This window comes from Haliaeetus albicilla, chromosome 13 (genome assembly GCF_947461875.1).
Source record: "Haliaeetus albicilla chromosome 13, bHalAlb1.1, whole genome shotgun sequence".
NCBI classification, from domain to species: Eukaryota; Metazoa; Chordata; class Aves; order Accipitriformes; family Accipitridae; genus Haliaeetus; species Haliaeetus albicilla.
In genome coordinates, this window is record NC_091495.1 from 21,144,618 (window position 1) to 21,157,914 (window position 13,297).

At 33.6% G+C, this 13,297-nt stretch overlaps 1 protein-coding gene across 1 annotated transcript in view; it reads right to left on the reverse strand.

The window, feature by feature from the left end:
- The window catches only part of DNAH8 (dynein axonemal heavy chain 8), a 158,301-nt gene that overhangs the window by 32,098 nt on the left and 112,906 nt on the right, over positions 1–13,297 (reverse strand). Inside the window, exons 64-75 of the mRNA XM_069800374.1 lie at positions 12,761–12,937; positions 11,257–11,424; positions 9,878–10,090; positions 8,387–8,524; positions 7,921–8,048; positions 6,630–6,801; positions 5,669–5,824; positions 3,360–3,515; positions 1,970–2,152; positions 1,394–1,499; positions 294–546; positions 4–194 (exon numbers count right to left, since the gene is read on the reverse strand). Coding sequence (XP_069656475.1) covers positions 4–194; positions 294–546; positions 1,394–1,499; positions 1,970–2,152; positions 3,360–3,515; positions 5,669–5,824; positions 6,630–6,801; positions 7,921–8,048; positions 8,387–8,524; positions 9,878–10,090; positions 11,257–11,424; positions 12,761–12,937 — 2,041 coding nt within the window. The remainder of the gene's footprint in view (positions 1–3; positions 195–293; positions 547–1,393; positions 1,500–1,969; positions 2,153–3,359; positions 3,516–5,668; positions 5,825–6,629; positions 6,802–7,920; positions 8,049–8,386; positions 8,525–9,877; positions 10,091–11,256; positions 11,425–12,760; positions 12,938–13,297) is intronic.

The window sequence follows — 13,297 nt, forward strand, 5'->3', positions numbered from 1 at the left end:
TACCTCTAATGAGTACCTGGAACTCTCTGTTTTTCACGTGTCCTCTCTCAAGATCAATTTTTAATGTCAGGAGGAGTGTAAAGAGGAATTTGTGGTTTTCATGCAAGCCTCTAATAGAATATGAGTAAATTTCAAAGGTAAGATACTCAATAATATTTGAGATTCTTTTCTGAGGTAAAGGAGATTTCTTAGATCTGAGTCATGAAAACAAAGCACAAAGAAAGCATGTTAACAGCAGCAAATACTTTGGAAAGACAAATATCTAAATAGTAGAAAAATCTGTGTCTTCCTACTTGGCCATGGATTGATCAAATAACTTCAAGAACTGAGCCAGTGAAGTTTGATACATATTATTGACCATGCTCATTTCTGTAATAAGAAAATAAAGAATGCTTCCACGTGTAGCAGCAGGTCGATATTCCTCCTGAGCAGTGTTGATCTTCACCTCAGTTTCTGCTGCCACAGACAACTTTTCAGCTACTTCAGCAGCTGTTTGCTTTGTTGTTTGCAGGACACCAATCAAGGATTCATCATCTACTAGTGAACCTAAAAAGTCAAATATTGGATGTTTAGGACATTTTAGTAACATTTTTTTCACTTTATGTATGTAAAAATCAAAAAGCCAAATTACAGGAATTATTTATAACATGGAAATGATTTACTGAACTGCAGAAAACTTTTAAAATGGAGACCAAACAGGATATGTATTACTAAAAATTATTTTTATATTCAGCATGATAGACAAATGCATTCAACCTATGTCAATATGAATGTATCTATACCAACAGCTTTGCAGCATGTACTAGAGAAGTCAGCTTTCTTATGCACATAACATATGGATTCATACACAGTACAATTATTTTAAAGTGTGTTGATTGGTACACTCAAAGTCAGAAAGACTTAGGGTCCTAAAGACAATGGTTGCACAACAGTATTCATGTATCTCAAGTACTTACTGATTGATTTTCTGGAAGTTATCATCTTTTTTTTTCCACCAGAGACATAGTAATTGATCATGTACAGGCTCCTAATATACTGCAAAAGACTTTCAACACCATTTAAGCTAGCCCATTTTACTTTGCATTTTGAATGGGTTAAGGATTTGCCCATGATCAGATACCTTATCTCATTGGAGGGGCAGAAAGCTCTCAAGAAATTGATTTGTTTCATAAAACTTCTTTAGGTGTTAAAAACAAGTTAGTGTCTAGGGTTGTATATAGTGGCATGCTACAGTACAAAATCCCTCATACTCCTGTAAATCACCATACTTCAAATTTCTACCATTGGATGTTCTCTTACTATATCTTGGATGGATAAATCAATTTCTGTATGGAAAGGTTCTAATGTGAATCAGCTTAATCTGCCTAATCTGCTTAATCCTTTGATACAGAACCTCTGGTTGCACTTAATTTGTACAGAAGATTGTCTTCCAGTTCTTTCGTCTTCCTCTTATTAAAAGTTACATCTTCCATAAGTTTAATCCTTTCTGCCTCTAGTTCCTATTAGTAAAAAACAAGAAAACGGCATGACACTTTAGGGACTGTAACTAGAAGTCATACTTAAAATTTATTTGCTGTATTTTCAAGTTTATGAAATATGATTGAAGATATGGGTGAAAAGTTGGATCCAGTCACAAAATACACATTTTTACATTTTCAGGCATCTAAAATGTGTTTTTATAACTTTTTTTTTTAAAAAAAAGCAGTGTTTATTCAGTACCTTATTCAGTAACTTATTAATGCCAAATGCTTGTACTTAATTTTTCTGTCATACTGACAGTCATATGTGGAAGATCCTCAAGGTGTATTTTTGTTATTTGGAAATTTCTATACTGAATCTGAATAAAATTTTAGGAAATGGCTGATGTCTTTTTTCCGTTTGAACATTTCTTTTTTGCTACATCCTGAAAACAGTTAAATAAAAAAAAAAGTGTAAGCATCACTATAGTTTGTGTGTACTGTTAGGTTACCTGTTTTTCAGTAAGAATTACTCTTCTTAGTAACTGATCCTCAAGTCCTTTCATTGTAACAGTAAAATCAATAATTGATGTTTTTGCATTAATTTCAGGCGTGAAAGCAGGATTGGGTAGCTTTGTAGTAATGTACAGTCTAAATGAACTCATAACATCTACTTCCTTATCGCCAACTTTCACCTGTGGCGTAAGTTAGAATAGTATTAAGCAGAGGAAAATGAACTTTATTTGACTCAATAATATTGACCATAAAAAAAATACATTATTTGAAATGCCATTTGACTTAGGTTTTGTGCTTCTAATCACATCTAAGATGAAAACGATATAAACTACTGACCTTTGGAGAAATCATTGTTCTCTTGTGTTCAGGGAAAAAAAATTATTTGATCCAACAATGGAACATTAATTATTGGAAATTAGTTCTCTATTTATTAAGAGTAAGCGGATCATAAAGAATATAAATTTACATACTATAAATTTATATACTATAAATTCATTCAGAGTTTTTGACAGAAATTTTTACAGAAGTTAAGATAGTCCAAATCAGCTGTCTAACTTGAAAGCTGCATGTGCACAAGGAAATCTGATCACTGTGTATGACCCTCCAAGGCCATTTCAAATACCTGGCTTAAGAAAGAGTAGGACCAAGCCACTCCCTTAAGCATATTGTTTGCTCTGACACTCAAAGTAAAACGAATTCACAAAAATAGCAATCATTTTATTTTCATTATCATTAATAATCTGGTCTACCATTTCTCTCATATCCCAGCCAGTTAATTAAGATTATTTGAGAAAAATACATGTGGAATTATACAGCATGTGCAGTCATTTTTTTGCAGGATGTTTGAAGGGAGGTTGCTTTTAAAATTTGGGAGTGATTTCTTTATCCAATGAAGGTCAGAAAGACTCATGATTTTTCAAGGTTGGGAATATACTTAATATTATTAAAACTTTGTGCTTTTTCGCTTGTTCCATTAGAAAACAGCTCTATTCCAGACTAAAGATTCTCCAGTTGCCATAATCAGTGCTCCACACTAGGAAGAGAGAGAGACTTTTTCAATTCCATTAATCCTGTTAAAAGGTGTAACATGAAATTGCTTGAAAAATCAATAGAAAGTATTGTAAGCATTCAATAGAATAGACATAACTGGTTCCAGTTTTGAATCTTCAGTAGTAACTTCAGTAGTTAAACTCAAATTTTAGTCTCATGAACTTACTACTCAGTTGAGGCTCTGTCTCCTATATTTTATTAGTTCTGTTTGATTCTTCACATTACCCTACTGAATACAAAGTTTACCTGATTCAGCAGAGGTTTGGAATAAAAGGGTAAAATATCATTCATCACAAAGCCAACTACTTATTCCAGGTCTTTTGTTTGATTACTAACCTTAAAAGAAGTTCCAGATTTCATGAAATTCTTTTCTAATATATTATCAAGGACTGGATCCAACTCTTCACCTATATCTTCAATCACGAGTGATCGTCCTAGTGAAAGACTATCTTCTAGGTGTGTACGGAAATACTTGTCATTCAAAGTCGTTACCTCAAAACATAAATTATAAATTGATTTAAGGATAAAAACATTTCTGCAAAGTCTTATATGAGAACCACAGATCTAACTATGAAATTATGAACATTTTTTCATTGTTTTTGTTAGTTGCATTTTAAAGAAAGTAATAAACATTGACCATGCAGCAATTTATGCAGAAATACTTCCTGTGTACACAATGAAAAGTACAATAAAAAGGTGAATTAAAAGATTGGCTGTAATGGAATCCACAAAATTTCATTATGAGAATAATGATGTACCAAATAAAAATGGTACAGATTATTGGGAATTGAAGATGTTACATATATTTTTGAAATCAGAGACACCTAACTTCTTTTAATGTTCTATTCTATGTCCTGAGGACTAGCTTTTCTAATTTTAGCTTTGAAACCTTGAGAAATTCTTTCTGGAAACCTGAATTCAGTCTAACAAATGAATTGTTGTTACAATATTATGAACTCAGATCCTTGAAATATCATGAAATGGGATTCATAATATATGAAACCATTAAAAAACAAAGTAAATAAAACACTCCTTTTGTATTGCTTCCTAGATTTTGATTTTCAGAAAGTTCTCATATTATTTTCAAGATTTTCTCTGCAGGTATGAAATAGGGCCATTCTACTGAAATGTCCTGGTGGACAAGTTCAGCATTAGCCAGCAATCTGCCTTTGCAGCAAAGGTCAACAGCATTCTGGGCTGCATTAGGAAAAACATTACCAGCAGATTGATGAAGACAATCCTTCCCCTCTGCTCCATACTGGAGACACATATTTGGAGTCCTCTGTCTAGTTCTGGGCTCCCCAGTATAAGAGAGACACCGAAGTGAGTCCAGCAAAGGACCACTAAGATTATTAAGGGATTGGAGCACTTGATATATGAGGAAGGCTGAGAGCGCTGGTATTATTTAGCCTCAAGAAGGCTCACAAGGGTATTTACCTATGTATATAAATACCTAGTGGGTGAGAATGAAGAACAGGGAGACAGACCCTTCTTAGTGACACACAGTAACAGGACAAGATGTAATGGGCACAAATTGCAATATAGGTAATGCCATTTAAACGTAAGAAAAAAACCCAAAACTTTATTGTGAGGGTGGCTGAACACTAAAACAGGTTGCCCAGAGAGGTGCTGAAGTCTCCATCCTTGGAGGTATTCAAAACCTGACTGGACACAGTCCTGGGCAACCTGCTTTAGAAGATCCTGCTCTGAGCAGGGAGGCTGGACTAGATGATCTTCAGAGATCCCTTCCAAACTCAACTTTTCTGTGGTTCTACAGTTTGCTTTATTAATAATAAAATGCTAAGCAAGAACTTCACATCCACTTTACTTCCAAGACTTAAAATCTTCAAAATCTAGAGATCCTAAAACCCTGAAAATTTATTGAGATTCAGGAGGACATATGAGATTTTGCAACATTTAGTTTAACGGTTTTAAAATGCAGGCTCCTTTTCCCATGCTACTTCATTTGTGAAAAATTCATTTGTGATGCAGGCTACAGGTGACATGTGAACATCTTTGTATTATATTATGAGCAGACATTTAACTCTATTGCCTGAAGCTATAAAAGAGCTATTAAAACTGCAGTAACGTTAGGATGCACAAATTTGTCTTGGATTTGGTTTTAACTGGTTGTCCTCAATTTGCTTTTACAGCAATAACTTCGTATATGAATTCCACCTCGGGTTCTAAATTCTGGACCGCATCAGTTCAAGTACTTTGCCTACATTTTCAAAGCTATAAGTTATCCTGCCTTTGTCTATAATCTTACTAATAGTTGCCCAATTTATTCTCATTTAATAATTTCATATTATACTCTTTTGTTATACTTTTCACCACTTTGCCCTCTGTGTAGGGGACATACCAATATTGAACATGAGGCTATGTCCTTCTCTTTCATACTCTTTGCTAGATTTCGTACCAGTATTTACTTAAAATACAATCTTTTCCAAGTCCTTGAATGGGATTTACAGCTCTGGTCAAGTTGCCTGCTGATGCCTCTACATCATCGTCAGTCTCCATACAAGTTAAGGTTATCTCAATATGTGTATATGAGAGTTACACTGACTCAAATGCAGACACACCCTAAAGCAATAATGTTTGAAGGAATATAATACAGCACATTATTCCTTTAAAACACTGTTCACCTGTAATTCATTATCCTGTTCTTTCTTTTTAATCCATGATTTTCCTTGAGTTTGTGGGTCTACCAAAAGCGGGTATCTAGTTGCCTTAGTGACAATGATACCATTCTGAATTGAGAGATCGTCTCCAGGCAGTCCTTGAAGATTCCACTCACTAATCTAAAGAAAGGGAAAAAAAAAAAAAAAGTAGTTTGGAATAAAATCTCACTGGAATTAACCTTCAGTTACTATTGTTCTAAGAAATAATGTGGACATCAAGCCAAAGGGGATGCATATCTGAACCTGCTGAAAAATGATGAATGTAGATGGAAAAATATTTCCAGGAGTTTATTTTATGGATGTCTTTAACTATATAGAATGATAAAAAATATATTTATAAAGTGTAAGAAAGTCAAAAGGCAGCTTGACAGCCAAATTAAACATTGGGATCAATTAAGAAAAAAACAGGCTGAGAGAGCTTTGGGGGATTAATATTTACTGAAGGAAACTTGAAGATTCTGGCGTTGTCATCTGATTTCTCATACATTCACATTGAATGAAAAGAATTGATATGGTTTTTTTTAAATGTTCTCTTTGATATAAAATTTATTTTTGAAACCAAACCCAAATAATATTGACAGAACCAAAAGCTAACAATGAAACACAGTGTTTTAGTAGATATGTGATCTATAGCTGTGGCGATGGGTTCTCAGAATAAGATACTTGAAAGTGCACTATCTTTCTGGCAATTGTCTAATTGTCTATGTCACTTGTTTATAATATATAACTTGTTTATCTTTCTAAACATTGCTCAGTACTCAGATGGTTAGTAGATATTTCCAAGAACATTTGGAAACCACAGAACTATACTGCACAGCAATATTAGGGATTATAGTTCTGTTCTAAGCAAGCATAATGCTTGCTAACAGTCACAGAATATATTAATTGAAATTAAAATGAAACCCACCAAGCATCAAGAACTTACTGTTGGCGGATCTACCAACATAGAAATCAGGTTCAGATTTTCAGAAAAGGGGATTTTATGGGCTCTCATCTCTGCTTCCCATAAATCTTTAATCAAAAGCTTCCTGAAATTTTGATTAAAAGGTCCACAGTATGAAAGAAAACCTGTGCAGAGCAGTGCATCTCCCACAAGTCTAGAAAAGGAACAAAATAATAATCAAAAGGTGATGTACAATTTCAATTTCTATTCTTTTAGACAACCAGCTTTTGAAACATAAGAAGATTTCTGTTCTGAGGACAATTTAAGGAGAGAACTGTTGCTCTTTGAGAACAACAAATAGTTTCTTTGTTTTTCCAAAATGTTTTTGTGGCAAAACTTGAGTAGTATCATATGAAAACATTATCTTCACCCCTACAAAGTAATAAAGCCCTGATGACAACTATTCTTTCTTTCATAACTGAAGCAAGAATTTGGTTTATCTCTTAAAAATATGTCTGCAAAACAATATTTATCAAAAGCTACAAGCTTAATTCTCTTGGAATGAGCAAACCTCACCAGAAATGCCCAATTTCCCCATAGGAAATTTATGGAAACAGAAGCATTCCACAGAAGCCGAGCCTAAACTTTCAAGCTCTTTACCTTTAGCAACCATTTTGACAGGTTTCCTGTTTTCTAGACAGCCAGGATCTCTGGCTCCTAGGCTGCTCAACATTTTGTCATTTGGACAGCATCACAATGGGAACTCCCAAGTTTCCAAGTTTCTCAGAATAGGCCTACTGTCCCAAGTGTTTCAACACACAGAGTATATGACAAGGGTTATTGTCTGGTCTCTAGGCCTCCTTCTTTTATTCAAATATGCCATAACTAGTATCAAAAGGGATGCTTCTTTTCCTATCCAGCATTAGGCTATGAAGTCTTCCTTTTTCCTTCTCAGTGTCAGCCTTAGATCATCCCTACCTCCCACCTATCTGAAAATTTCACTTCCCCAGTAACGTTGGATCGAGGTGCAGTGCTAGGGTGACAGGAGAGGCAGCTGTACTACAGGCACATAACTGCACTAGAAAGAATCCCTTTGAAAATAAATTCCAAAATTGGAGGTATTGTTCTGAACTGAAATACAAGCACTTAGCACTCAGGTATTCACTTATGGGAGGAAAATTCAAATTCCAGGATAGTTCACTTAATTGTGTAACTATACTAAGATTTCCAGGAGGAAAATGAAGTACAACTATTACAGCTACTAAACAGCTTACTAGCTCTTCAGTTTTTACATGTATTTTGTTGGCATTTTTTTCCCTGATGAATTTGATACCTGTTAATCTGAGATTTAAATTCTTTACTTTGCTGAGTCCACCTAACTTTCTCTTCACTCAGTCCATCTATAAGCACAGAGGCTGCTTGCATCTTTCTTCTGCATGTTTCTGCATCATTCAGTAAGTCCTAAAATTGAAAAAATGTCCTACATAATTTAATAGTAGAAAGCAAAAATTTAAAGTTATTTTATATATTTTTTCATCCTCTTATATTAATTATGACTATTTTATTTGTTTAAAACTCATTCTTGAGAACACTAAGTGTATCTATTGTCTAACATGTGCCTATTCACAGAAAGAAGGAAATATGAGAGAACGTAGATTTAAATCTCTTATTTTTATACCTGAACCTCATCCATGTCATTTAAGGTAGCAGGCCCTAAACGCATGTTTGTATCAAATCCCAATTACATAACAGTATTGTATGCAAGCATTTTTCATAATACTACAATACTTCTATCTCACCATTTTCTCCGTCATCGCTGCATCAAACCTTGCCTGCACTTTATCCAGTTCAGCTTGCTTTTCACCTAATGCCTCCTGAGCCTTTGCTAATTCTGCATTAGCTATTTTCAGGTGGCCCTCCTGTTTTGCCAAGTTAGTCTGCAAAGAGAAGAAATATTAAAACAATAATCATGCAAGATTTGAATATACTTCAATGAATTATTTTAAGCCTGCTAAGCTGGTAATCATGAGACAATAATACATCAAAATAAATTTTATATTAATATTTATAGAAATATTAAAAATATTGTCTGAAAACTGTGTTACATATATACTGCAGATATTATTTTTTTGTTACACAACAATGTAGTACTCAAGGTTCCTACTACGTATTGTTAACTCTATTTCTTTTTTAAAAATTTACATTTAAAGAAGCTGGTTAAGGAAGTAAGGTTTCTGATCTGTACATACTGATTAGCCTAGAGGAACAATCACTCAATCTTCTTGCTTGATTATATGCTTTATTATTTCTTTTTTATTGGTACATTCTGTAGTGATCAACAATCATAACAACAGGAGACTGGTCCTTTATCAGCTAACAATATAGCTTTTACCCACTAGAAAACCATGGTCCTAAACCAGTGAATCTTCCCATTGCCCCTAAACTGATATTAATGCGGAACACAGGAAATTCATTAAATAACTTTTTTTAATCATCCACCTGCATTACTTTTACTTTTGTAAATAACATTACTACCAGTGGCAAAAAGTATGGAAAAGATTTGGAATCACCGTTCAAATGCTTTCCCCTTCTACTACTTTTTTTTTTTTTTTGTAAACTGTGTTACATGTAGGGTTTAAATACTTGGTTTAGAATCCAAAAAGCAAGAAACACTGCCTTTGAGTTTTTATATGGTTTTTACCACTGATAAAGTTGGTTTTATTCAGATGTTCACAAACATCAAAAAGAACACCCACGCTAATGTAAAAATGACTCCTAAAAATGTTTTACTGAGTTTGGCTGCCACTATTGCAACATAACTCCTTTATTGATGTGAGCCCCGAATCTCTTCAGAATGCCCATATTTGCACAAGATATCAGCCCTTCACTCCCTCTAAGTTATCGTATGAAAGCAAAGAAGGTAAAATAGCTGCAAACCTCTGTTTGCAGGACTCTTCAGAAAAGCAATGAAGATCCTGGTATAACTTTTTAAAAACAATTATAAAGTAATTATAACATAATAAAAACAAAGACTGAAAACACCTTTCACTGTACACAGTAAACCAGAGCACATAAATTTAATCTAGGCTAATTTTTTGTTCTGTGTTCTGTCTAGAATCAAGAAAAGGATATGGGTTTTTTCTGCTCTTATCATCCTTAGCCACTACAGTCTACAGGCAATTATGTCTGAATAAAGTTATCTAAATATATTTTTTAAATCCTACTACTATTAAAGCAAATGAAATTAAATTACATGGAAAACAAACACAAAGCAAGAGATGATGTATTACCTTAAGAGGTAAGACTTCTCTGTTAACAGCATAAAATATTGCCATGGCTTGTGTCCAAGACAGGAGTCCTGCCACATTACCACACACCTTTTTACCATACTCCAGTGTATAGTCTTCCATGTTAAAGTAAGGCTGGAGTAATTCTACTGTCTCTTCATTGATTGAATCCTTAGGAAACTGCTGTAGACTCTGCAAGAATGGGCCACTCATAAGCTGCAAAAACCAACACAGGATATTTATAAGCTATTTACACCTTTTACATTCAAAAGCTCGTTCATAGATGAGTATGTTAAAAAAGTGTTCCTAAAATTCTTCTGTAAAAAGAGATAATTCATATAGTTAAAAAGTGTGCTAGTCAGTTGTAACTCCTCCCACATGCCTTCAATTATTTTAGTTTTAAGCGGTTATACTCCAGTAACTAGGCTTGACAGTTATTGATGTACTTTCCATCTTCCATATTCCTGTGCTGCCATTTAAAGAGCATTAAAGAAGCAGCATTTCATAAAAAAAATTGAAGTTAAAGCCTCAGACATATATTTGTAACTTATCTAAAGAATGCAAAAAAAATGCTTATGCATTTGTGAAATGTGATCAAAATTCTTCTGGAAAGGGAAATAATTGGGTTTAACTTTTTTCCAATAAATGTTTAAGATGTTAAAGGCAACTTAGAGAATAACTGCTTATCCCATTTCATTATGTCAGTGAAAAATAAGAAGTTTTGAAGATTTCTTAATTGCTGGAAAAGCTTAAATAAAAAGCACGTAATTTTTCTTCATTTGCATGAAGGCGATAATATTGGCAAATTAATACACTAATAGAGATAGGACAGAAATCAAAGAAGGGCAGCAGAAGACATGGAAATAAAAGAATATCCTGAGAGAAGATCGAAGTCCAGAAGGAAGAGATGGCTGTCTGACCAAGGAATTTGGGCCAGGAATATTGAAATGCAGAATGGGAAAAGCTACTATCTGTTAGTCAAATAATCTTTCAAACAATCAAGGAGCCTGGGAGGATCAGAAAAGACTGTTTAAATGTGAACCTACAAGCTCCCAAAGAGAAAGAGGGGTTTTTCAGAACACCCTTATCTCATGTATGGTTAACGTGATTGGTATGATTTCTTTATTTATTTATTTGCCACCAGGTCATATGCCAGGAACAGGACAAGGAAAATCTAAAGCTCCTACTGCAAAAGTCTGTAAGCAATTCACCTACTACTTGCTACCAAATAAACTCCATTTATATACTATCCCTACCTTAAAACCATCTGTTTGCCTTTTTACAAAATTCTGTCCCGTTTTGAGTAAACAGCATCATAAATTCTCTGATATGGACTTGCTATTTCTGATATTCAAGAAACACCATTTGAAAACTCTACTTACTTTTAATGATTCTCCCCATGATGGCTTGCAGCAAGGCTTTTCTGGATCCATGGTAACTGGATCTACTTGCTTTTGGAATAGTAGAAGACAACAGTCCATGACTCTCATAATTAGGTGAGGAGGTTTTGCAAGTTTTCTAACAGTAGCAATATCCACTGGTTTGATGGTCTATTTGAAGAAAAATGTAACAGAATCCTGCATCAATACCATTATTCTATTTTCCCATTCAGTATCTTGATTTTAATGTTTGTTTGTCATACTTTTCTCTGAGGCAATTTTGTACTAAATACATACAAAGAAAGCAAGTAACTGAGATTACTTTAATAAATTCCATAGTTCATGAAACTTCAATAATCTTAATGAATATATATTAGACAAGAATATTTTTCCAATGCTAAAGATATCACTCAAAAATCAAATTTATATACATGGAACAGCAGCATTAACTTAACTTGTCAGTCTAAGTGACTGAAGAAAAGTATATTGTAAAACTGCACAGGACTTAATTAAAAGCAGTTTCCTTGGTAAAATAGTAATTTAGATTTTTAAGGGTTAAGTGTCACCATTTATTCTGAGATGGATTTGGTTATTTTTGTTGGGTTTTAAGTTATTATAGGTATGAGATACCACTTTTTTACTTTGTTTTCCAGTAATATCACTGACACTTTGCTTTGTTCAATAACGATTGCAAACTTCAAAACTAACATATTGTGTCTACAAAATACATGCATGCAACTACCTGTCTAGAAGAAGTACAGACACATTATAGAAACCACAGGAAAATGTATGAGTCCACACATTTTATAAGTGATTTTTGTGACCATTTTTTGAAGTTTCATTTATCTCATTATCTAAATGTCAGTGTAAGAGCAAACAATGCTCCTTTTCTGGCTTTTTCCACTCCATATTTTTTGTCACATAAATTCTGGTAACTGGAACAGAAGGCCTTAAAAATATAATACATCATTGTTTCTGATTCTAGAGTTCTTTACTTTTTAATTGTTCAGAGCAGAAAAATGAAATTAAGTAGCACAGCAATGTCTCCAAATTTCTTAACCCTGATTCTGATCACCCTGAATCCCCTTGGTTTCCTGTTTCTCTCCAATTTAAACATTTTTTTGGTGAAGGAAAAGACAGACTTTTATTTGTCTTAAAAGAAAGACACAACTAGCTAAGTATGAAGAAAAAACATTCTTTCAGCACAAGTATTCTCTTGAATTCAGAATACATATGCCTTTAGAATACCTGATAATTTTTTGAAAGATTTGCACCTTCATGATCATCAAGTATTAGGGTGGAAGAACAAATACTATAAAATAATCTCTATGTGTTTAAGGGAAAAAGTGAGCTCCATAAATATTCATCCAAGACACGACCACTAATTGTGAACAGCTGATGATACCAGTCAAAATCAAGTGACAACTGCATGTTGGTGGCTCTAGCCTTTCTCTCACAGGTGACTCAAATAGTGCTAAACTAATCAAAATGTAAGAATTTTATTCACATTCAGTGCAGCTTCTGCTTCTTCTAATGCTGGTTTAGCTGCCTCCAGTTTAGTCTCTGCTTTCACTTTTTCTAAATCGATTTCATCTACAATTTTTTGTGCTTTATCTTTCACACCTTGGACTTCATTTTTTACTTTAGCTGCAGCTTTGGCACTTTCCGTGACTTCGGCTAGTACCTGGAATTGGTAATAAATATGTAAAATGTATAAATCAAAATGGTGGAACTAGTGATTAAGTCATCAGACACAAAAGAAAACAGATATGTAAAGCAATTATACAGAAAATATAAAGCTAACCCTAACTATATATGGCATTATATAACTATGGAATAAAAAAATTAATACAATTTGCAGAATCCCCACAAAGAAATATCATATGAGGACTTGGACAGTAAAAATTGAATTATTTTTATAATGGATAGAAGACCTTTTTTTTTATCCTATGATGGATTTATATCCTATTTGAATCTATGCTTTTTCAATACAATAAGTATTTGCTTTTTTTCCATTACAATTCTGCAGATAAAAATAAAAATA